General features: G+C 53.6%; 1 protein-coding gene across 4 annotated transcripts in view; it reads right to left on the bottom strand.

The window, feature by feature from the left end:
• Nucleotides 1-11,786, bottom strand: part of TRAPPC9 (trafficking protein particle complex subunit 9) — a 161,561-nt gene extending 149,775 nt beyond the window's left edge. For 3 of the 4 annotated variants that reach the window (XM_059672369.1, XM_059672368.1, XM_059672372.1), the window contains exons 1-2: nucleotides 11,666-11,786; nucleotides 5,720-6,313 (exon numbers count right to left, since the gene is read on the bottom strand). In XM_059672369.1, coding sequence (XP_059528352.1) covers nucleotides 5,720-6,303 — 584 coding nt within the window. In that variant the 5' untranslated portion in view covers nucleotides 6,304-6,313; nucleotides 11,666-11,786. Of the gene's footprint in view, nucleotides 1-3,215; nucleotides 3,251-5,719; nucleotides 6,314-11,665 lie in introns of those variants that run through there. The other variant, XM_059672371.1, reaches the window with a different exon arrangement.
• Nucleotides 11,787-26,630: the final 14,844 nt, after the last annotated feature.

The following is a 26,630-nucleotide window of genomic DNA, read 5'->3' on the forward strand; positions in this document are numbered from 1 at the left end:
GCTAAACAAATGTTACTGGCAGGTCTCAATACATCCTATCAGATCTAACTCTAATGAGCTCCACAAACTCTTTTTCTTTGGCTACCCTGGAATTTAGCTTTTCTGTTCCAAATACTCAGACCATCACATAAGGCAGGGAGGGATAGAAGGGGACTCACCAGCCTCCCTCCCGTCCCTCCTATGGCCCCGCTCACAAGCCCTCGCCACAGGGAAGTGCTACATCCATATGCCTCTGCCATCCCAGCCGGACATGTCATCTCTCCCCGCCACGGGTCACCTCAAGAGCCTTCTATGTTCATCTAACCCCCTCTCTTTGACCACACACACACACACACATGCACACACACACACACACACACACGCGCGCGCGCGCGCTCGGCGTAACCTTCCCAAAGCACTTCAAAGCTTTCAAAGGTTCTCCAGTTCAGGTCCAGCCCCTCTCACTACTTCTCCACACCCCACAGCCACACTGAGGTACTGGGGTCCCCTGTGACCTGACCCTTCCACCTTGCTACTGCCCACTCTCCTTAGGGCTCAGTGTGACTGTCAGTTTCTCAAGCGAGCCTTCCCTGCCTCCAGCTTCTGCATGCTGGGCTAGGAGTCCCTGCCGTGTTCCTAGAACACTCTGTGCTGAATCAACTTCTGGTATCTGTAAGCTCCAAAAAGGCAAGCATGTTTTGCATAATATTGTGTATCCACCCTTCTTCCCCCGGACACTCAAAATCAAATGAATGGATGGGTCGCAAAGGTACGTGCAGCCGCTCCTGCCCACCCCACTCCTTCCTCCAGACAGCAGCGTCGGGACTACCGCTCCCCAAGGTCACCCCTGCTGGCAGCCTTCTCTGCCACCTGAGCCCCCTCTCGGCCCCTTCACCTGGCTCACTCCGACTTTATCTTGAAAAGTCAATGCAGAGCCCTCTCCCACCAGGAAAGCTTCCCTGGAAATCCCTCTAGCTCTCAGCTGGGCTGCCCTCCATAACAGGTCAGCCTAGTTACTCTCTGGGTGTCTGGCCATCCCTTCCATCGAGACCATGACCTCTAGGAGGGCATTTGGGAAGAGGAGAAAGAGAGATGAAGGAAGGGAGGAGAAAGAGCGAAATCACAGCCCAGCCTGGCCAGTGTGGCTCAACTGGTTGAGCGTCATCCCACGCATCAAGAGGTCACTGATTCGATGCCCGATGAGGGCACGAGCCCAGGTTGCAGGCTTGATCCCCCGTGGGGGGCCTTCAGGAGGCCGCCGACCAATGTTGATGTTTCTCTCTCACCAATGTTTCTATCTCTCTCCCTTCCTCTCTAACTAAAATCAATAAAAACATTTTTTTGTCATCACAGCCCAGGCCCCAAAGTCAAGTATTCTCACAAATGTGCACACGCCACTGGAGCTGTCAGGGAAAAGGCTCATTGAGCACCTGTTCGAGCGTCTCACTCTGAGATCCACGTGATGCGCTGCAGAGGAACGCTTATCTTCACCGGATGCGAAATAACGGAGAATCATACAAACGCACCCAACTTCAGGCGCAGCTCCCTGTTCCCCTGAGAAAGTGGATCCCTCTGCCCGGCGCAAAGCTTCGCCCGCCCACACGAGGGCAGTGCGGGGCTCCCTCACCGGCTGTGCTCTCCTGCTCTAATCAGGAAAAGAACTGTGTCCAAAATCAAGTTCTCTTCCCCAACAGTGACATGATTCTCCACTTGTAACACGCGGCTGAGTTTACCAGTACTGCCATTATATTGACCCACAGGAGATTTTGAATTAGACTTGATTTTTTAATGGAATTTACTCCTAACCTGATAGAGTAAAATCTGCTTTAAAGCATTCTGCCTGAACGCTTCAAAAAAAGTAAATTATTCCCTCTTCCCAGCACAGGACACTGCAGGCTCGCTCGCAGCGTGGGAGCCACCGCCCTCTGAGAGGGAGGTCTCCCCCGCCCGTCACTGAGGGAAAGCACGTTAAGTCTCACAGGGGGCCAGGAGGTGGCGCAGGAGAGGGGCCTGACGTCTAGGAGTGACCTCGGCTTGTGGCATACCTGCATGGGGGGAGCTGGAGAGAAAGGAGGAACCCAGCAAGGCTACTCTCGCACCGATCCCCTGGGAGCGGGTGAGTGACCACAAAGGCCCTGCGGTCCGGGGCATGACCGGCCCTCACGGGATCCCCGCCACGCATTTTCCAAGCCACACGGCTTCAAGTTCCAGAACCTGCTACACTTATCTGTGTTTTGTTCTCCCCACCCCAGAATATGACCGAATCTTGCAGGAAGGCAGCCTGTCTCAATTGAGGTGAAAGTGCTCACACTTGGACCAAAGCATTAAAGAGCCAGGCCTCCTGGCCATGGTGGTGGCAAAACCTTTCCCCACGGGGTGGGATGAGTCCTAGGTCACCAGAGATGGTCCCTTCGGGACATGTCCCTCAGTGACACACATTAGCCTCAGCACACACAGAAACAGCCACTTCCGGCCAACACAGGGTTCAAGGTAAAGGCTGCTGCAGGTAAGGGCAGTACAACCACGGATGTCTGGCTCTGACCGCTTATTGGCTGGAGAGTGGGGACCAGGGTCAATGAAAGGTCCTGGTATCCACAAGGACTATGAGCTGGCTGCGTACGAGCAGCCGTACTTCCTGACACTCGGAAAAGTCACCCTCAGAAAGGGGCATAAGGCTGGTGTTGATTTTCGAGGAGCCTCCGCCCCTTCGTAGGTTGCTAAGGCGAAGCGAAGTCCTGGCATGCTCAAGGGGAAAGCAAGAGAAACTCCGGGGGCCGCTTCCTCCAACGGCGTCCCTTTGCTGGTGACCGTGGCCACGAAACCCCGCCATGCACACAGCCGCAGCCAAGAGCCACGTGCCAAATGCGCTCAGTTAAAAGCCAGAATCAAGCAAGGCGCTTGACCTTCTAGGTTAAAGCAGCCCAAGAGAGAGCCCTCGCGGCCACCGGAAACAGCATCTCCCTTCCTCGTACGAATGAAAAAATTAATACAGGCTCGTTGGTTACAAATACTAAGTAAGAACAACAAGGTCCCCAAAGCAAGTATTTCAACAGAGACCACACACCGGCGGGTTACATGCTAAAGCAGCTAATAAAATTTTAGAAAATAAAAGGATGACCAGGATGCTACACGGGTCAAGGCAGCAGCAAGGTTTTGTTCTGAAAGCGATGGAGGCGAGGAGGAGGCAGCACGGATGGAAATCTAGCTACTTTCCAAGCAGAATGTTCCCAGCCTACCTTTTCAGACCCAACAACATACTCACAGGGCGGTATGAGAGAAAAGAAAAGGAAAAGAAAGGAAAGAGGAACAAGCAAAAATTAGAAACACACAAGAACAAAAATAACTTTGGCAGCTACGACTCTCCATGTACAGGAATTTGAATTTACGGCGGGCGCCGAGGAGGCTGGGGACACACGCGACGTCTAAGTAAGACCCACCCACTTCTGGGCTCCCGGGGGCCTGGGCCTGAAGTTAGCGGCATCTGCCAGGAAGCCCATCAGGGGGTCAGTTCGCCAAACCCAAGCGGGACCTACTCCTGGACATTTCCCTTTGGGCTACGAAATCCTATCTCATCTCCCCTCTACACTTTGTAACAATCCTGCCCCAAAGCACTGTGGTAAAGGTGAGTGACTATGGAGCCGTGGAGGCCACAGCAGGTTACCAGTGACTAGAGGGGATGGGTCTGATTGGGGGTCACTGGCACCCCACTGGAGTTCAAATGACGCTGAGTGTTTGGAGAGCGGTTAGAATAGGATGGGCCGTGTGTCTGCAGCCTCGAAGCCTAGAAGTTGATAAGCAAAAGTCACCCAGCGGCCTGTGCAGTGGGGAGAAGCCAGTCCCTGCCACCCGCAGGCTGTGGTGACATGGGGAGGACAGGGAGCGCTGTGCGCTATGCAGCCCCATTCCGTAAGGGATGAACCATCTGACAGCCCAGGAGGCTCAGCAGCTCTGCCCTCGACAGCTGCCCAGACCCCTAAACCAGCCCCTCAGCTCCAAGGAATGGGAGGGGAGCGCTGGCACATGATCACAGGGCCCCTGCCATCCAGCATGCGTCATGGGTATGGCATGCCTTGTCCTTCCCTCAGACCTTATAAACGTGTCTGGGGAGGAAGTAAAAATTACTCCAGACCCTGCAAGGCACCACACACAGCCGTGATGGGCTGATCTGCGCTTCTCACTGGCAGAGCTGGCCTGGGCCATTTTTTTCTCAATTCTGTGACATTTTCTCTACCAACTTAGCAACCACCAGAAAGGCAGTGTTTGACCTTAGGGTCCATTCAAGAAACACACTGAGCGTCAATTTGCAGCAGGCCTTAGCCAGTGTGCACATGTCAGTGACTCCTCACCTGCGAGACCATCGTCTGAAGTCTACATTGAGGGAGGAAAGACGCAGAGTGCCCAAGGCAGGAAGCCCAGGCCACATGGCTCCCCAGCTCCCCTAGCAAAGGGGCCACGTTGGCAAGCAGTGGGAGCCCTGGCTTGCATCTAGTCCTCTGCTGGACAGATGCCACCATGGCAGCCGGGAAGACAGAGAAGAGGGAAGAAGGAAGAGGGAGAGAGGGAGAGAGGGAGAGAGGGAGAGAGGGAGAGAGGGAGAGAGGGAGAGAGGGAGAGAGGGAGAGAGGGAGAGAGGGAGAGAGGGAGAGAGGGAGAGAGGGAGAGAGGGAGAGAGGAGAGAGGGAGAGAGGAGAGAGGGAGAGAGGGAGAGAGGGAGAGAGGGAGAGAGGGAGAGAGGAGAGAGGGAGAGAGGAGAGAGGGAGAGAGGAGAGAGGGAGAGAGGGAGAGAGGGAGAGAGGGAGAGAGGGAGAGAAGGGAAGGGCCCAGAAGAGCTCATCTGCAATTCCAGTGCAGAGTGAAGCTGTCGACTTAACCGACTTAACCGCAGGGAAAGCGTGAAGACCGACCTTCTGCCCCAGCCACACTCCCTGTTCTTCGGACACTGGAAACACAGTCCCATCTGAGTAAGGAGCCCTCTGGGAAGTCCCTGGGGGTGTCCCTGAGATCCTGGGTCTGACAATGTGGCTACCAAGTGGCAAAGTGGGGTTGACCCATGCACGATACCCGGTCTGGGCACCGGAGACACGGGTCCACTTCCAGCTCAGCTGGCCCTGGTTCTGCCCCCTCTCCAGACTCGGCCTCTCCTCTATAACCACGGATGAGCCTGAAGAAGTAAGTTTCATCTGGGCTCTAGGGCAGCGCTGTCCAACAGGCACACAGTGTGCGCCACATGAGTAAACTTTTCTAGTTGCCACATTTAAAAAAGTAAAAAGCAAAAGTAAATTATTGAAACTGATTTAATAACTTATTTTATTTGACCTAATATATGGAAAGTATTATCAATCTGACATGTAGTCAATATCAAAACATTAATGAGGCATTTTACATTATTTTTCTCTGTTCTAAGTCTCCAAAGCTGATGTGCATTTCTCTTACAGCACATCTCGGCTCAGACTAGCCTCCTCCCTGGTGCTCAAGAGCCACAGGGGCTCTGGCCGCTGTACTGGACAGCAGCTCCGGGGGGTCCCACTAGGGGACGCGGCTGAAAAGGGGGAGTCAGTGTGCACAGTAACCCTAAGAGGATTTCCCTGAGGCAAAGGCTGTCCCGTTTGGAAAAGGCTAAACACGAATGGACTGCACCTTTCTACCCTTTTCTGCCATGAAATTCCACCCGGGTCCCTTCTGGGTGTCGGGAAGCCCCCCAAGCTCGCAGCCGGGACCCCGGGCCTCCAGGTGAACTTACCTACTGTCCGTGTCCAGGCCGACAAAGTCCTTCTTCTCGAAGGGGACGCAGAGCAGGGGGACCTTGTCCCCGGACTTGTCGGTGGCCCTGTCCAGACGCTTGGACTCGAGCACAATGAAGAGCGACTCGATGAAGTCCTCGATCCTCTTCTCCACGCCCGGGCAATCCTCGTAGCTGGGGTAGAAGGCCACGTCGGTGCGCGGCTGCTCGGCGATCTCCCCCTGCAGCCCGAAGACGAAGAGCCTGGAGTCGTAGAGGGTGGCGCCGTAGATCTCCTTCTGCATGTGGAACTTCTCGAAGGTCTGCGGCCAGTCCTTGGCCGAGCAGCAGTCGGTGATGGTGACGAGGCCCACGACCTTGCGGTGGGTCTGGAAGTCGCCCCACTCGTTGTTCTCGGGCGGGTAGTGGTGCCGGTAGCGGATGTACAGCACGCGCTGGGAGTCCCGCACGCTGATCTGGCTCACGGAGCAGATCCTCTTGTAGATCCGGAAGAAGTTCTCTTCCGAGACGACCCCCACGGGCTGCACCACCACGAGGAGCGTCTGGTGGTCCTCAGCGCACTGCATGTAGTCCGGGACGCTCATGGCGAAGTCCCTGCCCGAAGACAGGAAAGGAGACTTTAGGCGCACGCGGTTGGTTGTGAAGGCTGCTTAGGGACGGGGACTGACGCTGACCACCTGGGAGGCAGGGTACGCCCCACGCGAAGCCATGGAATACAGCGTGTCCCCCGAGTTCTGCAGATGACTGCCACAGCTCCCACCACAGTGCCCCCACTCCTGGACTGGGCCCCGAGCTCCTGCAGAAAAGGGGCTGCCCCTCATTTTCTGCTCCCGCCCGGGAGGGCACTGGTGCCGTCAGTGCTCAGGCACGTTTGCTGAATGAAGGAAGGAACAAATGAGAATACAGTGAGAAGAAGCACTGGGATCCAAAGGTCTGGACTTGAACTCCAGGCTGCCTAAGCTCCTAAGTTGCAAAATCATGGAGATAAGAAAATGTGCCTTATGAGAATCTATCTGGGCTCAGGAAGGTTGCTAGGTGACATACCCAGCACACTGCCTGACAGAAAAAGAGGGGTCCTACACATTTACCATCCCTCCGTTATAAACGGTGGTGCCCTGGGAGAGCTTTCGTAACCTGTCTGAGCCCATACTGTTGGCTATCGAAAGGAAACCAGAGTACATATTAGCAGCACTGCTGAAGAATTAAATTAGATTACCCTTAGGAAAGTATCTGGCCCATAGAAGGTACTCCAAAGTGTTTGGTGAATGAATGAGCGAATGAATGACCAAATGAACTGAATACCGCCCCCTCCCAGAGACTATCACAATGGAAATGGAAATGCCAGGAAATCTGAAGGCCACGGTCAACTCCTGACTCTACACTAACCAGGCAGGTGACCAGGGGCAGGCCTGTCTGCGTCTCTAAACCCCAGTTAAATGGTGAATAAAAATGAGGATAATCACACAAGCCTCAGAGGGCTAGTGAGTGGACACTCTGGTTTTAATACTGGAACAGAGTGTGGCCGGCTGGCACCACCAGAGGGAACTGGGCACAGGGTCTGTAGGCTCTCTCAATGTTATTTCTTACAGATGCATAGAAATCCATACCACATCTCCAAATTAAAATGCTAATTTTTTAAAAAGATACTGAGATGGCCCTGGCTGGTTTGGCTCAGTGGATGGAGCGTCAGCCTGCGGACTGAAGGGTCCCGGGTTCGATTCCGGCCAAGGGCACATGCCTGGGTTGTAGGCTTGATCCCCAGTAGGGGATGTGCAGGAGGCAGCCGATCAATGATTCTCTCTCATCATTGATGTTTCTATCTCTCTCTCCCTCTCCCTTCCTCTCTGAAATCAATAAAAATAAAAAAAAATAAAAAAAGATACTGAGATGAAATGGTGTCCCTCAGCCTGGCCTGCTCCCTCTCGCAATTTGGGACCCCCGAGGGATGTAGCAGTTCCGAGGTGGCAGGTGGCCAGGGAGGAGCCTCAGCCGGGGCCGGGTGCAGCTCCACTGCCGCTCATCCTGGCCTTGCTGCGCCTGCTGCCGGTTTTGCTCAGTGGATAGAGCCCAGGCCTGCGGACTAAAGGGTCCTGGGTTCAATTCATGTGAAGGGCACATACTTCAGCTGCAGGCTCCCGGCCCTGGTCGGGGGCATCGCACAAGGCAACCAATCCATGTGTCTCTCTCACATCCGTGTCTCTCACTCTCCCTTCCACTCTCTCTAAAAAGCAATGGAAAAAATATCAGGTGAGGATTAAAAGGAAATAATAAAACTAAAAATATATTTCTCACCCAGCCAGTGGGGCTCAGTGGTTGAACATTGACCTATGAGCCCGGAGGTCATAGTTCAATTCCCAGTCAAGGCACATGCCCAGTAGGGGGCGTGCAGGAGCAGCCGATCAATGATTCTCTATCATCATTGATGTTTCTACCTCCCTCTCCCCTTCCCTTCATCTCTCTGAAATCAATGAAAACATACATACATATATATATATATATGTATATATATATATATATATATATATATATATATATATATATATTCTTCACCTTTGTAGTTCCTCAAAAAGTTAAATAGTTACCATATAACAAGCAATTCTACTCCTAGGTACATACCAAAGAGATTTGAAAAACCTATATCCACACAAAAACTAGCTCACAAATGTTTGTAGCAGGATTATTCATAAAAGCCAAAAAGTGGAAACTGCAAGAACATCCATCAGCTGATAAAGGAAACAGTCTGGCCCTGACTGGTGTGGCTCAGTGGATAGAGCGTCGGCCTGCGGACTGAAAGGTCCCAGGTTCGATTCCGGTCAAGGGCACGTACCTTGGTTGTGGGCACATCCCCGGTAGGAGGTGTGTAGGAGGCAACTGATCGATGTTTCTAACTCTCTATCCCTCTCCCTTCCTCTCTATAAAAAAATCAATAAAATATATTTTTTTTAAAAGAAAACAGCCTGCCCACACAATATCACTCAGCGATAAAAAGAAACAAAGTACAGATACGCCTGCAACATCATGACCCTTGAAAATATTGTGAAAGAAGCCAATCCCGAGAGGCCGCATTTCCTGATTCCATTTATATGAAACTAGAGGCCCTGTGCACGAAATCTGCATACTATGCTTTTATTATATAGGATGCCCCAAAAATGCAAATCCATAGACAGGAGGTAACCCCGTGGCTGCTGGGCAGCGGGGGGAAGGCGTGACGGCCCATGGTAGGGGACTTCCTCCCGAGTGATGAGATGTTCTGGGATAATCATGTTGCCCGACAGTGACGACACTGAAACGTGTTCCCTTTACGTGGGTGGATTTTATGGCATGTGAACACTCTCTCAGGAAAGCTGTTATCTGAAAACTATCTTTTTTTTTTTTTAAAGAGTAGAGTCTTTTTTTTATATGTTTTATTGATTTTTCACAGAGAGGAAGGGAGAGGGATAAAGAGTTAGAAACATCGACCAGCTGCCTCCAGCACACCCCTAATGGGGATGTGCCCGCAACCAAGGTACATGCCCTTGACCAGAATCGAACCTGGGACCCTTCAGTCCCCAGGCCGACGCTCTATCCACTGAGCCAAACCGGTTAGGGCTGAAAACTATCCTTCTTGACACCACTCGTCCCTCTATACCAGTGGTTCTAAACCTTCTGGCCCTTTAAATACAGCTCCTCATGTGGTGGCCCAACCATAAAATCATTTTCGTTGCTACTTCATCACTGTCATGTTGCTACTGTGATGAATCATCATGTAAATATCTGATCTGCAGGATGGTCTTAGGCGACCCCTGTGAAAGGGTCGTTCGACCGCCAAAGGGGTCGCGCCCCACAGGTTGAGAACCGCTGCTCTAGACGCTGAGTCTGCCACACAATTGGAGGAACACAAACAAGACGAACCAGACCTCGCCTGGGGCTCCCAGAGGCCGCAGTGTCAGGGCGCCTGCACCTGCCCTGAGGGCACACAGACCTCGCCTGGGGCTTCCTGGCACCTGCCCGCGGGGCACACAGACCTCGCCTGGCACCTGCCCGCGGGCACTGCAGGGCCTGACTGTAGCTGGACCTGCAGGCTGTCAGGGGCCTGCCCTCAGGCCATGGACCCGAGCGGCCGGCTCCGGCTCCGCAGTGTGAGCCGGGCCATGACCTGTGGCGAAGCCCCCGGGCGCCCAGCAGAAAGGCCCGGGTCGGCATCGCGCAGGAGGGAGCCTGCGACGCCCCTCCCAGTGGGGACACCGGGGGTCCCCCCACTTCCACACACACACTGGGTCCCCAGACCCCAACACACACACCCGGGTCCCCACACTTCCACACACACCCGGGGTCCCCCCACACTTCCACACACACCCGGGGTCCCCCCACACTTCCACACACACCCGGGGTCCCCCCACACTTCCACACACACCCGGGGTCCCCCCACACTTCCACACACACCCGGGATCCCCACACTTCTACACACACCAGGTCCCCCCCACACTTCTACACACACCCGGGTCCCCACACTTCCACACACACCCGGGTCCCCAGACCCCAACACACACACCCGGGTCCCCACACTTCCACACACACCCGGGGTCCCCCCACACTTCCACACACACCCGGGGTCCCCCCACACTTCCACACACACCCGGGATCCCCACACTTCTACACACACCAGGTCCCCCCCACACTTCTACACACACCCGGGGTCCCCCCACACTTCCACATGCACCGGGTCCCCCCACACTTCCACACACACCCGGGGTCCCCACACTTCTACACACACCAGGTCCCCCCACACTTCTACACACACCGGGGGTCCCCCCACACTTCCACACACACCCAGGGTCCCCCCACACTTCCACATGCACCGGGTCCCCCCACACTCCCACACACACCCGGGGTCCCCACACTTCTACACACACCAGGTCCCCCCACACTTCTACACACACCGGGGGTCCCCCCACTTCCACACACACACTGGGGTCCCCACACTTCCACACACACCGGGTCCCCACACTTCCACACGCAAAGGGGTCCCCCCACTTCCACACACACCCGGGGTCCCCACACTTCCACACGCACCGGGTCCCCACACACTTCCACACACACCGAGTCCCCACACTTCCACACGCAAAGGTGTCCCCACACTTCCACACACACACTGGGGTCCCCACGCTTCCACACACACCGAGTCCCCCCACACTTCCACACGCACCGGGTCCCCACACTTCCACACACACCCGGGTCCCCCCACACTTCCACACGCACCGGGTCCCCACACTTCCACACACACCCGGTCCCCACACTTCCACACACACCCGGGTCCCCCCACACTTCCACACGCACCGGGTCCCCACACTTCCACACACACCGAGTCCCCACACTTCCACACGCACCGGGGTCCCCACACACACCGAGTCCCCACACTTCCACACACACCGAGTCCCCACACTTCCACACACACCCGGGTCCCCCCACACTTCCACACACACACCGAGTCCCCACACTTCCACACACACCCGGGTCCCCCCACACTTCCACACACACACCGAGTCCCCACACTTCCACACACACCCGGGTCCCCCCACACTTCCACACACACACCGGGTCCCCACACTTCCACACACACACCGGGTCCCCACACTTCCACACACACCCGGGTCCCCCCACACTTCCACACGCACCGGGTCCCCACACTTCCACACGCACCGGGTCCCCGGACCCCGCCCGGCCCGAGTCGTGGGCTGGAGGGAAGCGGGAGGGGAAGGGGCGACACTGCGGAGCGGGGCGGGTCCTGGGCAGGTGGGGACAAGCCCCGGGACGGGGGACCCGCCGCCGCAGGTGCATCAGGACCCCGGGGCGGGCGGCCGGCAGGCGGCTGAGGCGACCCCCGCGGGACGCTGCCTGGCACCGCCGCCGCCACACGGGGACAGCCCCCCGCCCCCCCGGGCCCCGCCCCACCCACCCTGCACTTACACAGCGGGGCGCCCTGGGCCGAGCCCGAGAGCCGGGCCAAGCAGCGGGCGGCGGCCGAGCAGCCGGGGCCGCGCTCTGAGCAGCAGCTTCCGACTTGGGGGGCGGGGCCGGCCCGGCACGCTCCTGCGCATGCGCGCCTTCCGGGCCGTGATCCGGCCCGGGTTTTAGAAGAGACGTCTGGAGGGGGCGGGGCAAGGGGCGGGGCAAGGGCGGGGCGGGGGGAGGGAGGGAGAGGGAGGGTGCAGACCCCGGGGAACAGCGGGGAGGGGGAGGGAGGGAGAGGGAGGGTGCAGACCCCGGGGAACAGCGGGGAGGGGGAGGGAGGGAGAGGGAGGGTGCAGACCCCGGGGAACAGCGGGGAGGGGGAGGGAGGGAGAGGGAGGGTGCAGACCCCGGGGAACAGCGGGGAGGGGGAGGGAGGAAGAGGGAGGGTGCAGACCCCGGGGAACAGCGGGGAGGGGGAGGGAGGGAGAGGGAGGGTGCAGACCCCGGGGAACAGCGGGGAGGGGGGAGGGAGGGAGAGGGGGGGTGCAGACCCCGGGGAAGAGCGGGGAGGACGGCGGAGAGGAGGGAGGAAGGGCGCCAGTGTAGCGACCACAGGGGGCTCCAGGCTTGGAGTGTCTGAGCCGAAGGGACGCAAGTCTGGTTAAAAGGAAACGCTCTTGTGTGTACTTGGACGTAAAGGAGGCCGCGGGTGCAGAAGCACTACTTTGTTTAGGCACGTGTTGACGTCTTTTTCTGTAATTGGCTCCGGATTTGGATAATTACCTATTAATTTTATTTATGGGTTCGTTAATTTACTTATTTGCAGTTGGCTTAAACGTATCCCACGGTGGTTCAGGCCAAGCTCACCTGTGAAACACTGTGCTACATTTTAGTATTCGGCAAGAATGGCATTGCGTAAGAGCAGCCCAGACCTTGAGACCCAGTCCTATGTCTCAGATGGAGGGACCCAGAGGGCCGGGGAGGGGCGGAGAAGCGGACGAGGCGAGAACCGCTTCCGCTCCTGGGGGCGCACGGAAGGAGGGGCCTGTCCTGCATCCCCCGCCCGCACTTCCTACTCCCTAAGGCACTCCACCTCCCCGTTGTCGCCAGCGCACATGGTTCCCCTTTTACAGGCTGGGGAGCTGAGGCATGCACAGCCTTGGCACGGGCTCAGGGGTGGCCCGGTGCAGGCTGCCGGGGTGCCTGTGCTGGCCCGGTCCCTCGTGGGTAAAACTGCTCTGGCTCTGGGGGCCCTAACTGTCCATCCACATCAAGGCTTCCCACCCCGAGCGTGGGAAAGCTGTCCGTGGTTACGGGGCCAAGGAGCCCCGCTTGCAAGCCAGAGGCAGAAGCCACTTAGGGACTTAAACCCATCAAGGTTAAAAACAAAGACATCTTCAAAGGAGGCCCTGGCCAGGGAGCTAGGTTCCTTGGGGTTTCGATCCCCAGTCAGGGAACATACAAGAATCAACCAATGAATGCATGGATGGGTGGAAGAACAAATCAATCAGTCTCCCTTCCCCTCTCTAAAATCAATCAACAAATGAATTTTTTATTAAAAGGAATTTGCATATATATGTTGGAACATGCATTGCATGTTGGAAAGGACACACAGGCAACTCCAGGTCCAGAGCACTGGAAAGAACCTCGCTCCCTGTGGGGGTTTTTGTGTTCTGTTTTTTTGTTTTTTTTTTTTACCATAGGCATGTGTTTCTTTTTTAATTAAAACATACGGTATAATGGAGCCCAGCTGGAGTGGCTCAGTGGTTCTATGAAGGTGATTCCAGTCAGGGCACATGCCACTGTTACAGACTTGATCCCCACTGTGGGGGCAAGCAGGAGGCAGCCAATGGATGATGCTCTCTCATCGCCAATGTTTCTCTCTCTCTCTCTCTCCCTTCCTCTCTGAAATCAATAAAAATATTTTTTAAAAAAATAAAAAGCATATAATGGAGGACAGGCTTGGTTCTCTCAGCAAATACAGCAGCCATGGGAAAAGTACCTGAGCCCTCACGTTGCTTTAAGCCAGCATTTATTGACTCTCTACTATGTGCCCAGTACTGTTTTATGACTTATTTTATTGTTCATCTATAATAATAAAAGCATAATATGCTAATTACCAGAAGTCCTTCCAGACGACCCTTACAGATGAAGCCGGGGCTGTGAGGGAAGCCCGGGTCCCAGGTGCCAGAGGGAAGCCGGTGCCAGCAGCCAGGAAAGGAAGGCCTACTCGTGCACGAATTTGGTGCATCGGGCCTCTAGTATTTTTTATAAAATAATCATGTGCTCTCCCTCATCCCTGCCCAGAGCCAGTGGAAAACCAATTGAGTTTTTATAGAATTGTTTTCCGAGGAGTAGGAATGAGTTATCAACCGAACACATCTTCAGGGCAAACCAAGTGGAGTGGATGTTCAGTGTGCCAGCCAGCCAGCCAGCCAGCCAGCAAGGGTTTCCAACAGAGGCTCCCAGGAGCTGAGGGAGAAGTGTGCTGCGCTCAGCACGGCCAGGGGTGAACCTGAGGGGGTGGGGAAGGATTAAAGAAGACAGACAAAAGAATGAAGCTAGCTAGGGCCAGGTGGGATGCTGCTCTCGGATGGAGAGACAGTACCACCACCTGCAAGCCAAGTCTTTATTTTATAGCAGGTTCCACGAAGCAAAGTCAGGGTGAGGTCAAGATGTTTACAATGTTCTCAGGGGTTTCGCATCTACTCAATGACATGCACCTGAACTCCCTCAAGCTCTGTTTTGGCAGCACTTGCTGCACCTCCCAGCCCCTATCACTCAGCCACCTGGGACCACAGGTCCGGACCAGAAGGTCAAGCTCACAACTACTATACAGCCTTTGGCTGTCATTGTGCTGGGCGGGCTTTGCCCTCCAAGCTGGGACTTGCGCGCGGCTTTGCCCCGAGAGGACCGCGCCCGCTCATCAGTCCGGGGCTTGAGCCTGTCCCCACGGGCAGCCGCTCCCCCAGAGAAGGCCCCTAGGACACCTCACAAAGCTGCCCGAGGCGGCGGCTCCGTGCTGGTAGGCGCGCGGGTTGACGGTCACAGAGCACAGAGAACAGACATGGAAGGGAGCCAGTCTTTGTTTAAAAAGAGAGGTCTGGAAAGGACACGGCGGGGCTGGAGTCGCACACGTGGCTGCTATTTTGGGATCCCAGTCCGGGCTGCCTGACCCACAGCCGGGGCTCTTCCCATGGCCCTTTTTTCTTCTTCTTCTGTCTATAAATGGATAAGACAAGCAATTTGGAAACCACATTGAAAGCCGGCAACGGAGACATTGCTATTTGTACAGCACGTCTCTGTTTACAATGTACACTTACACTAATTTATTTTGTTGTTCCAGCTCAATCTGTGGGGGAGGGAGGGAGGGAGCAAACTAATCTGCATTTACCAGTGAGAAAACGAAGCTCAGAAAATGTAAGGGCTCGCCACACGGCCCCCAAGCCAGCAAATGAGGGTGTCCATCCCCGTCCCAGGGCTGTCTTGCTCCTGGGCTTGTGTTCCTATTGTAGCTTTTCCTGAATGTAGAGAATTCAAAGAGTACACCAAACCTGCTCTCAAGGAGTTTGAAGACACACACGTAAAGTAGGGAAGGGGCCTCCGAAATCATCAGGTCTAAGCCCTCACCCCAACACCAGGGGCCCCTCCGCACATGTCCTCCCCGAGGGGGACAGCGGCACGACACGGGCCCTGCGAAACAAGACCGAGTCCGCTTCCCTCGCACAACCAGCCGTGAGCCTCAGAGTTGAGGGCCAGCGCCCAGAGCCGAGCACCATCCCTGAGCCGAGTCGGCAGCGCAGGTTGGAGCGCCCGCTCCTCCTCTCACTGTGGGAGTCATCCCTTCACACGGCTGTTATTGGTGTTACATAACATCAAGTCTGGGAAAGGCCTTGGAGACAGAGAGCGGCAGATCGAAGTTCCGTCCCAATTCCGTCGTCCCAAGCTACTCGTACGGCTTTGGGCTAGCCGCTGGGATGATCATATATCTTGACTTGCCTGGGACAGTCCCAGTGTATGGCTGTTGTCCTGGCTAAAGAGGTCTGGTTGGGTGATATGGTCACCTGACACTGGGCAAAACCCATCAGCTCGCGGACCTCTCAGGAGTATTACAAAGGCTCCCTTGCTCCTTTCCACGTCGTAGGGCTGGCTCTCCTGACCACTTGGTGCCAAGTCTCTCCTGGGCTCCTAGCTCCCAAGCCAAGAGCAAAGAGAGTCCTTCATTAACTCCATTTATTTAGCACCACTAAGAGCCAGGCGCGTGAGCAGTTCTTTCACATTCACTCCTCAAAATGATACAATCGGGGGTGGCTACCCTTTACCTGGCCGGTCATGTGTAATGTGCTTGGCACGAATTTCTCATCCCACCCTCACAATGGCGCTCTAAGGTAGGTTGTTCTAAGGTAAGGGGACTTACACTTTTTTCCCTTCCCACGTGTGGAATAATTGAGAAATAAGACACAGGAACCAGACAATGGATATTTACAAGTCAATGTTATTACCAATACTTGATTGGAGAGGGGGCCCTTAGATCTGGAGCCAAAAGTTTGGTTTTGGTTTACTCAATCCTTCATCTTAGAATAACTCAGACTCGAGTCGCAGCCAGAGCTGGACAACCAGAGGCCTCCCCTCAATGGTCCACAGTCCCACAAGCTCATGAGGGACCAGGGTAGGAGTCAACCCCAAGAAAAGCGCCAAAGCTCAGTTTAAACCTCGCGAATGCCTCTATTCTTCCTTCAGACACGAGTGCAAAGTGATGGAAGTGGCTCAGGAATTGAGCGCCTCGCCAGGATTCCGCCTCGGGCCTTCCAGTGCTCAGCTGCTGCTTTCGCAGATGGGGGGCCTTCGGGGAAGGTCCTCCCTGTACAGGAACCCCTCACACCAGACTTGAGTGGGAAAGAGGCGATGAGGTTGCACGGGAAGAAAGGAGGAGAGACCGCAGTGTCAGCCAACAGGTGGACTCCTGGAGTCCGACCCATCTCTGAGTCCCAGCGCCTGGCACAAACTCGGACACAGCGGGATCTTGGCACAAACTTGGACACAGCGGGATCCCCGCGAAAGGAGCGTGAACCAACCCATCCGGTGAATGAACGAATGAATGAAACTTCTGAGCCCGCCTCGGGAGTCTCATTGCGGCTCCACAAGCTGGGCTCCTAACTGGCCAATCAACGCCCTCGCTCGCCCGCCCCGCCCCTCCCCGACGCCCCGCCCCTCTGCCTTCCCTCCAGCTGCGCGGAAATCCCGGACATTGCCTTCCGGAGGCGGCCTCGGTGAGAGTGCGCATGCTCCAGGGCCGGCGTCGGCGAGGCGTCCTTTCCCCGCGGCGCCAGGGGCGGGTTTGAAAGTGGTTGCTTGGTACACAGCTGCGCTCCACTGCCTCCCCCGCCAACTCCCCCAGCAGAACTGAGACTTATTTTGGTAACGTCATCCCCACGACGACGCCCCACAAGCCGAGGGGAGACGATGCCCATCGGAACCCTTCCACAGGCAGGGTGAGACCAGCCGCGAGGGACCGGAAGTGACGCACAAGAGGGAGCGGAAGTACAAGGCCCCGTGCTTGTTGCCCTGGAAACCGAGCCTTCGGCCTGCGTCCCAAGTGCGTCAGCAGCCCCGAGGTCGCTGGCGCGGGGCGGAGTCGCTGCTAGACCCGCCCCCGGGTGGGCGGGGACCAGCGCCTATGGGTGTGCACCCCGTTATCCAGCCCTGAAATGTGTGTCAGACTCCGGCCTCGTGCCAGGCATTGTGGTCAAGGACACGGGGGTTGGGGGTGGGGATTGGACCTGCGCAGGTCGCCCCATCCAGACCGCTGGTCCCCCGACCCCCTCTACGGACGTACTACCCCCTGCTCATCGGGTCGATTTTCTCTCCCCAGCTTCCCGATCTCAAAGCAAACCCGCGGCTCTTTTCTCATTTTTCCCTAAGCCGCGCTCCTCCGCGCTTCCTTTTCTACATTGTTCCTTCAGCCCGGAAGGTCCAACGAGCACATTCCTGCTCCTTGACGTGGTGCTGAAATGGCACGTGGTTCCGTCCCATCTTCCCAGGCAGCTGTTGTTCTGGGACAGAAGTGTGGGTGATGGACGATCTGTCTTCTTTTCACTAAATATTTCCTAGTTTTTTTCTTTAAAAGGCATACATACATTACTATCATAAGGAAAAATAAGTCATTTTTAAAAAATATATATTTTATTGATTTTTTACAGAGAGGAAGGGAGAGGGATAGAGAGAAACATCGATCAGCTGCCTCCTGCACACTCCCCACTGGGGATGTGCCCGCAACCCAGGTACATGCCCTTGACCGGAATCAAACCTGGGACCCTTGAGTCCACAGGCTGACGCTCTATCCACTGAGCCAAACCAGTCAGGGCAAGTCATTTTTTTAAAGAGACCAGTTCTTTATCCTCAAAGAGCTTGTTACTTTTGGAAACAATTTTTTGGTTTAACTTTTTTTTTTTTTAAATATATTTTTTTATTGATTTTTTACAGAGAGGAAGGGAGAGAGATAGTTAGAAACATCGATGAGAGAGAAACATCGATCAGCTGCCTCCTGCACATCTCCCACTGGGGACATGCCCGCAACCCAGGTACATGCCCTTGACCGGAATCGAACCCGGGACCCTTCAGTCCGCAGGCCGACGCTCTATCCACTGAGCCAAACCGGTTTCGGCTGGTTTAACTTTTTTATGTATATCATTTCAAACAGAAAACTGACACGAATTGTAAAAAGAATTCCCATATGCCCTTTATCCATACTCACCAATTATTTACATTTTTGTTTCATTTGTTTTACCATTCGATAGATACCCCAATTATGTATTTTATAGCAGCTGTTTTCTCCCTGCCCAGGATCACACACTGCAATTAGTAGTCATCTTTTCTTTAGTATCCTTTTTTTTTTTTTTTTGAACAATTTCTCAGTCTTTGGTCTTGCATGACTTTAACATGTTGGAAGAATACAGGTCAGCTATTTCGTAGAACTTTCCTCAACTGGAGTTTGCCTAGCATTTTCTCACGATTAGTTCAGGTTATGTAATTTTTCGCAGAACACCACAGCTGTGCTGTGAGTCCTCAGTGCCTTATCTGAGGAGGCACCAGGTGTTGTTTGTGCCGTTGTTTGTCATGTTAACTTTGATCACTTTACTAATGTCGAGTCTGGAGCTTCTCCACTGTAAAGTTGCTGTTTTTCCCATTGTGATTAATAAGTAACTGCGGGTTTTTAAGCTACTTTGAGATTACATAAATAGTCTAGTCTCCCTCACACTTTCACCAATGAATGTAACATCCACTGATATCTGAAGAATGATTACCGAACAGCGTAGTAATGACTGTCATTTACTACTTATATTTCAAACAAAACACCATGCACTTTGACATTTTGGGGGAAATAAAATGTGTTTGTCCAGCAGAAAATAGGTGGTCAGTAAGTATTATTTACTATGTTAGGTTTCCTTCCTTTATAGATTAATAAAGAGGTTTCCTGTTTCAAAGAGTATCACCTGAAGCACTAGATTAATTTTCCATCCAGATTATTCTTCTCCTGTTAGCATCTACCTCAGTGCCTGTCATTTATTTGAATTCACAAAGGAAAAATACACATACCCCATAACTGTGAGCAACTAATATTTAAGAGTTCTCACATATGCATGGTAGTCACTTGTAGAACCATAAATTGTGTAAAGATAAGTTATAATATGTCCAATTTAAGAAAATCGGATTTTACATTTCAAAATAAAGTTTAAATAAAATAATTCAAAAAAAGAAAAGAGTAATCCTGAGGATATATGAGTAGCTGCAATGCCAAATATGGCCACCAGATGTCAGAACAAGCTAAGTAGCTACTCTAGAAAAACCAGAGTCTGGCCTAAATTAGGATCTAATTGTCTCAAATTGTGTCCAAAACCTTGGATTTTGTCACGTTGTCAGAGGAGTCTGGATCAGGCAGTTCTGGAAAAATCCAAGTAGACTGAAGCTAGGAAGGAACTCACAATAAAGATTTACAAGAATTGGCAGTGGTTTAATTCTTGAACTGGGTGGTTTGAGAACTCAGATAATTATAACATTACTTTATACATTTTATGTTACATATAAAATAATATGTAACCCAATTGGAAATATGTTGTATATAACATATCAAGTTGTTATAATTCAAAGTGTATTTATACATTTGGTGTATCTTTTTTTAAAATATGTTTTCATTGATTTCAGAGGAAGGAAGAAAGGAAGAAAGGAAGGAAGGAAGGAAGGAAGGGAGGAAGGGAGGAAGGAAGGGAGGAAGGGAGGAAGGAAGGGGAAGAGAGGGATAAAAACATCAATGATGAGACAGAATCATTGATTGGCTGCCTCCTGCACACACCCTCCTGGGAATTGAGCCCAAAACCCGAAACCCAGGCCTGTGCCCTGACAGGGAATCAAACTGTGACCTGGTTCATAGGTCGATGCTCAACCACTGAGCCACAGCAGCCAGGCTCACTTTGCTTTTTTAAAAAATACATGTAACCCTGACTGGTTTGGCTCAGTGAATAGAGCGTCGGCGTGGGGACTGGGGCGTCCCAGGTTCGGTTCCGGTCAGGGGAATGTACCTTGGTTACGGGCATGTACCCAGTGGGGAGTATGCAGGCGGCAGCTGATAGATGTTTCTACCTCTCTATCCCTCTCCTTTCCTCTCTGTAAAGCATCAATAAAATATATTTTTTAAAAAATACATGTAAACATGTTACTTTATAACATTTTCATGACCATTATTCAGGCTCATAAACAATTACTTCCATTAATATTTTCCAAAATATTATTGGAGACTGTAATTTTTTGACTTGCCAAAAGTAACTGGAATGAACGATATTTTTATTTTCCCAGCTTCCTCTGAGCACACTGGGTAAAATGGGAAGCCTCTGCACAAAAGACCAGCAGGACATTTCATGGCCATCTGCCAGCTTTTGGTAGCACTGTCCAGAAATGTTGAACTTTGGTGTCCTACCCTGAAACTAAAGGCATGAATGAGTCTAAAGATGGGGTAATACATCATTTTCCAAATTAGCTCATTTCAGTTCTTTCTTTCTGTAAAATTGAAGGAAGACCTGCTGAGCTGTTCATTGGTGACACTCAGTTTGGACCTGTACCACCATCTGATCGTCTGATGGGAGTTCTGAGACTTTACAGACACCTGCTGTAGCCCAGTTTCTTCTATTCCCATCTCATTTACGTGAACCAAGTTCTCAGCCTTTACACACGAAACCTGAAACTGGAGCCCCGGCCAGTGTGGCTCAATTGGTTGGGTGTTGTCCCTTGTACCAAGAGGTCACCGGTTCAATTCTTAATCCCAGGTTGCGGGGCTTGCTCCCCAATAGGGACAGTGCAGGAGGCAGCTGATTGATGGTTCTCTCTCTCATCAATATTTCACTCTCTCTCTCCCTCTCCCTTCCTCTCTCTAAAAAAATCAATAAAAACATATTTTAAAAAAGCAAAGAACCTAAAGAAATAGTATTGGTGCCCAATCTCTCTCTTTCAAGCAAAAAATAAATAATTTTCAGATCCATAAAAATAATGTTTAGCCCTAATCGGTTTGGCTCAGTGGATAGAGCATCAGCCTGCGGACTGAAGGGTCCCAGGTTCGATTCCGGTCAAGGGCATGTACCTTGGTTGCAGGCACATCCCCAGTAGGGGGTGTGCAGGAGGCAGATGATCAATGTTTCTAACTCTCCATCCCTCTCCCTTCCGCTCTGTAAAAAAATCAATAAAATGTATTTTTTAAAAAATAATGTTTAAATATTTCATGAGATTTATTTCTAATAACACTTACCTTTATGTTAATTTAATGCTTATCAAAATTTAATATATGTAACATATTTTGGCCAATTGTGTACCACCAGTATCTTAATTGATAAATCAATGAAGAAGGAAAACAATTCTGATTTTTAGAGCCTATGGACTCAGGAATTTTCCTTCTTAATAGATTGATTAATATAGGTATTAAGGGCCTGGCCGGTGTGGCTCAGTGATTGAGCGTCAACCTATGAACCAGGAGGTCATGGTTAGATTCCAGGTTAGGTTGTAGCCTTGACGCCTCAGTGAGGGGCATGCAGGAGGCAGCTGATCGACGATTCTCACCGTTGATGTTTCTCTCTCTCTCTCTCTCTCACCCTTCCTCTCTGAGATCAATAAAAACTTTTTTTTTTTTTTTAAGAAAAAAGAAAGAAAAAGCCCAGCGGAACTTCTGTTCCTTTCGCAGATGCTGGCCTCCAGCCCCTGCGGCTCTTGCACGCGCTCTGTCCAACCCAGGTGGGTGCCGTGGGCTGTGCGCTGGAAATAGATCTCCGTTCAGGGGGCGTGTCTGGCAGAGCTGTCAGGAAGGGGGTCAGCGCTTGGCCTTTCTCTTTTCACACGCACACGCCTTCCCAGAGCTTTACTTGGGCCCAAGGCGAAGTTAGCCTGGCTTTTCCAGGGCTCACCGGGCTGCCCGCGATCCTGCGGGAGTCCGGGCGGGGCCTTGCCCGTTGGCCCAGGACCGGACCGGGGCCCCGGGCGGAGGGATAAGTGACTCGGGCGGAGGTGACCCGCTTCCTCCTCTCAGGCACTCGCTGCTGTTGCTGCCGATGAACCGCCGCCAGCGGGGAGCTTTCACCGCACAAACGCATGCATGCCCCCGCGGTTCCAGTCTCCTCCGGGAGCAGCGCTCTCCTGTCCCGCTCCCGCTCCGGCTCCGGCTCCTGCTGGCAGCTCCGGGGCCCGGGCCCCTCCTCAGCTCCCAGCGCCCGCCCGGGGAGCTCGGCCTGGCCCGGTGCCGCGCTGACCGCACGGGGCTACTGTGACTGCGATGATGTTCCAGAGCTCAGCGCTGGGAGAACTGCGTCTGAACCCCGCTTGTCTGCCCAGGGGCTTCACGGCCTTGGGGGGCGGCTTCACCTGGCACAGCCGCCCTCTTCATCTGCCAAACGAGCCTCGGTACTCACCACTGGGCCAGCTGTGCAGGTTAAATGCTTTAGACTTGAAAAGAGCCTAGCGTGGGAGAGGCGGCACATAGTAGGTGCTGCCACACGTCTCCAGCTTCTTCCCACCGCTAACAGGCTGACCCGTCTCATCGCAGCACGTGGCTAACCCCTTACCTCCCAGGTCGACTCACTAAGCAATTCCCTGACCGGTAAGGGCCAGGGCCTGTGCTGGGCTCTGGAGGGAGGAGAATGCGTCAGGCCCAAGCCTGGCCCCTGGAAGGGCGCAGCAGCGGTTCTCAACCTGTGGGTCGCGACCCCTTTGGCCGTCCAACGACCCTTTCACAGGGGTCGCCTAAGACCCTCCTGCATATCAGATATTTACGATTCATAACAGTAGCAACATGACAGTGATGAAGTAGCAACAAAAATAATTTTATGGTTGGATCACAACATGAGGAACTGTATTTAAAGGGCCAGAAGGTTGAGAATCACTGGAATGGATAATTTCAATTGGGAAGATGAAGTTCTGGAGATGGATGGTGGTGAGGGTTTGCACCACAATGTGAATGTGCTCACGGTCCTGGCCTGCTGGCAGCCGCTGCGACAGTGGGCTCTGCTTGGTCCCCTGTCATTCCTCTATCCAGGCCACTATCTGTGATGACAGGCTGGCACTGTATTTTTACAACTTGTAAGATACTCCATAATGCTAAACGGTCGTTATTACCATTACTAAATATCTATTAAGCACTCCTAACCACACAGAGCCAGTAAGATGTAGGTTCAGCTCTTGGAAGTCTTCCTTCTAATTCCATCCAAACCCCTTTCAGTTCGCTACCCTCCTTCCTGGAGGAGCCGGGACCCCTGCGTCGTGCCTGAGTGTTAAATGCACGCGCTCGTCGCAGCTTCCCGGTGATGCTGGGCACAGATGCCTTTGCCTTACTTTACAGACATGGAGGCTGAGAACCAGACTGGGCAGCCCGGGGAGACCAGCTTTTTAAAAATATATATATATTTTACTGATTTTTTACAGAGAGGGAGAGGGAGAGTTAGAAACATTGATCAGCTGCCTCCTGCTCACCCCCCACTAGGGTGCCTGCAACCAAAGTACATGCCCCGATCGGACTAGAACCCAGGACCCTTCAGTCCGCAGGCCAACCCTCTATCCACTGAGCCAAACCAGCTAGGGCGAGACTCAGCTTTAAGTCTTTCTGAAGGCAAAGGGACACTCCTCTCATGCAGTCTGGTGGCCTGGCTTCTTGTGACGGGCTACTTTTTTGTTTTACACTTTAAGTGCCTAATACCATGCTATGTGCTAGCCCAGTGGGAGGAACTTATGAGCAAACAGATCGTTCTAAAACAATGTCCTAGGCCAGGCGTCAGAAACTCAAATGCTCACAGCGGCCAAGAAGTGGGAACGGAGGAAGCAGACAGGTGCGCGGAGGAGTGCGGAGGGGCCAGCGATCAGGACATCAGCGACGTTACACTGCCCCACGCCTCAAGATAGATTAATGTGGGGAGACCTGGCAGTTACTGGTTATCACCTAGCCCACAACCAGTCCTCCTTGAACCCACCTCCCGTCGGCTCCGGTCACACCCACACCTGGGGTCCCGGGTCAGGCCCCTGGTCTCCACCAGGGTCCAGTGGCACATCTGACGCTGCTGCTCAGTGGACAGCAGTCACCTGCAGAAGATACATCTTTGCCCCCAGCTCCTGGGAGTCTGTGCGGTGACTCCTTACTGTGCTGTCGGCCCAGACAGCCTGCCCAGTGCTGCGGGCTTACCAGGTGACTGGGTCACAGAGCAGCGCACGGCCGCTAGGGGTCAGAGCACCCAGCGCAGGACATTCCAAGTCTCTCTCCCCCAGCTCAGCTAAGCAACCGGTTCCCAGCTGCTGGGCTGACAAGCTGTACCAGGACTCTGCCAAGTCAGCTACACTGACATCAGAATCCACCCCCCAAGTCTCTGCTGATAAAAATGCATGAATATCCAAGTTCAGCCCTGACACCATCAGAATCCACTCCCCAAGTCTCTGCTGATAAAAACGCATGAATATCCAGGTTTTTAAAAAATATATCTTTATTGATTTCAGAGAGAAGGGAGAGGGAAAGAGAGAAACATCAATGATGAGAATCACTGATTGGCTGCCTCTTGCATGTCCCCTAATAGGGATCAAGGCCGCAACCCAGGCATGTGCCCTTGACCGGAATTGAACCTAGGACCTTTCAGTCCGCAGACTGACGCTCTATCCACTGAGCCAAACCAGCTAGGGCTTTTTTTTTTTTTTTTGAATATCCAGTTCTTTCAGTGTGCAGACAGCTGAACACTGGGCGAGGCCGTGGTTTCCCTGGGGCATGCTGGGATCTGACTGCTATTAGGGTTAGAGCCAATGGGGCAGAGTCTTGCGGGGTCTCAGCAACCCCTTGCCAGGTAAGCACCTCAACGGAGCTCACCACAGGACTCCAAACAGGTGAAGAGTCCCCTCCTCAGGCTGGCAGGAGGCTGTTCCACGGACAAGGAGCTCAGATGGGTGGGGGTGGGGTCAGTCCTCCCAACTCTCCCCATTCTAATTCCCAATCAATAGCCACCTTCACAGAAAAGCGGGTGAAGGTGGACTTCAATCTATCCTGCAATTATGCGTCAGGTAGGATCAAAGGGAGGTCTGACTTCAGCCGTGTCAGCCCCAAGGCTACAAAAGATAAGGAATCAGGGCCAGCACCCGATCTGACTTGAAGTTTAAAGCCCGTTTTTCTCTCTGAAATCCCTCCGATGCCCTCGGAAGGCAGCCTGTCCCAAGAGGCTCCATTCCCGCCACGATGGTGACTCGCAGCAGCCTGCCCTTCCCTGAGCACTTGATCCGGGAAGGCAGGTGAGTCGCTGGTTAGCTGTTCCGCCAGGGGACGCTGCCAGTGTCCGTGTGGCAGCACAATCCACTCGGGGAGGCAGACCCCACTTTTCTGGGCCTGTTTCCGAAGCCCACGATGGATGTGCCCTGGGGCCTCGGGACGAGCAGTCACTTTCAGAACCCACTAAACCTGTATGAACCAGCCCTACAAGTACAGGCCGCCGTGCTGTGTCGTTACCTACGTGATGGACAGCACGGAAATCAGAACTGAGTGCTCCACTCTTTTCACATGAGCTTTGAAGTCAGAGTGGATTTGGGGACCTGGCAGCGGGAACAGTGACCTCACGCCAGCAACAGGCTCTGGAAGGCCGGGTGGAGGTTCACTGAAGGGCGAGACTTCCTCCTAGGTGCCAGGCACTGCACACCTCCGCACAACCCGAGATGGGGGTGGCGACCCCATCTCTGTAGAGCAGCAGCAGCGGTCAGAGCGGGCACTTTGTCACACTCCTGCCAGTGGCGGCCATCTTACTGGACCTCCCTGCAGTATTCTAACCGCTGATCGGCCTCTCCTTTTAGAAAAAACGTCAGATGGCTTTGGACACCCGATCTCCTCCAACTCAGTGGCCACTTCTCCCCAGTGTCCTTTGCCGGGTTTTCCTTCGCTTCTTCATCTTGAGATGCTGGAGGACCCCCGGACGTGGTCCTTAGATCTTTCACTTCCTCCTAGAGGTGGTCATCCAGGCCCATGGTTTTAACCACCACCCAGAGATGGCTGCTGAATTCACTGCTCCAGCCTCAACGCCAGACTGGACTACCCACTGTCCGCTCCACATGCCACTCGTGTTTGAGAGGCAACTAGAGCTTAACCTGCTCCGAACCGAACTGCTGCCTGCCGGACCTCCAGCCCCGCTGCCACCTCAGTCAATGGCACCCCCACTCGCTCGCTCGCTCGCTCGCTCGCTCACTCACTCACTCACTCACTCACTCGGTCCGAGAGCTCTCCCAAGGCCTCCCAACTCATCGGGGGAGTCCCACCGTCCACAAGGCCCTGCCTGCCCTGGCCCCTGGGGAAGCCCTGCCACCCTTCCTAGCGGCGCCTTAGCAACACCAGCCTCCTCTTCCTCGCCTGCAACCGCCTGCTTGGTTTCCTTGCTTCCACCGTAGACCTGCCCACCTTTACCACTCCCTCCTGGTCCATTCACAATCAAGAGCCAGA

This window comes from Myotis daubentonii, chromosome 17 (genome assembly GCF_963259705.1).
Source record: "Myotis daubentonii chromosome 17, mMyoDau2.1, whole genome shotgun sequence".
In the NCBI taxonomy this organism is placed as follows: domain Eukaryota; kingdom Metazoa; phylum Chordata; class Mammalia; order Chiroptera; family Vespertilionidae; genus Myotis; species Myotis daubentonii.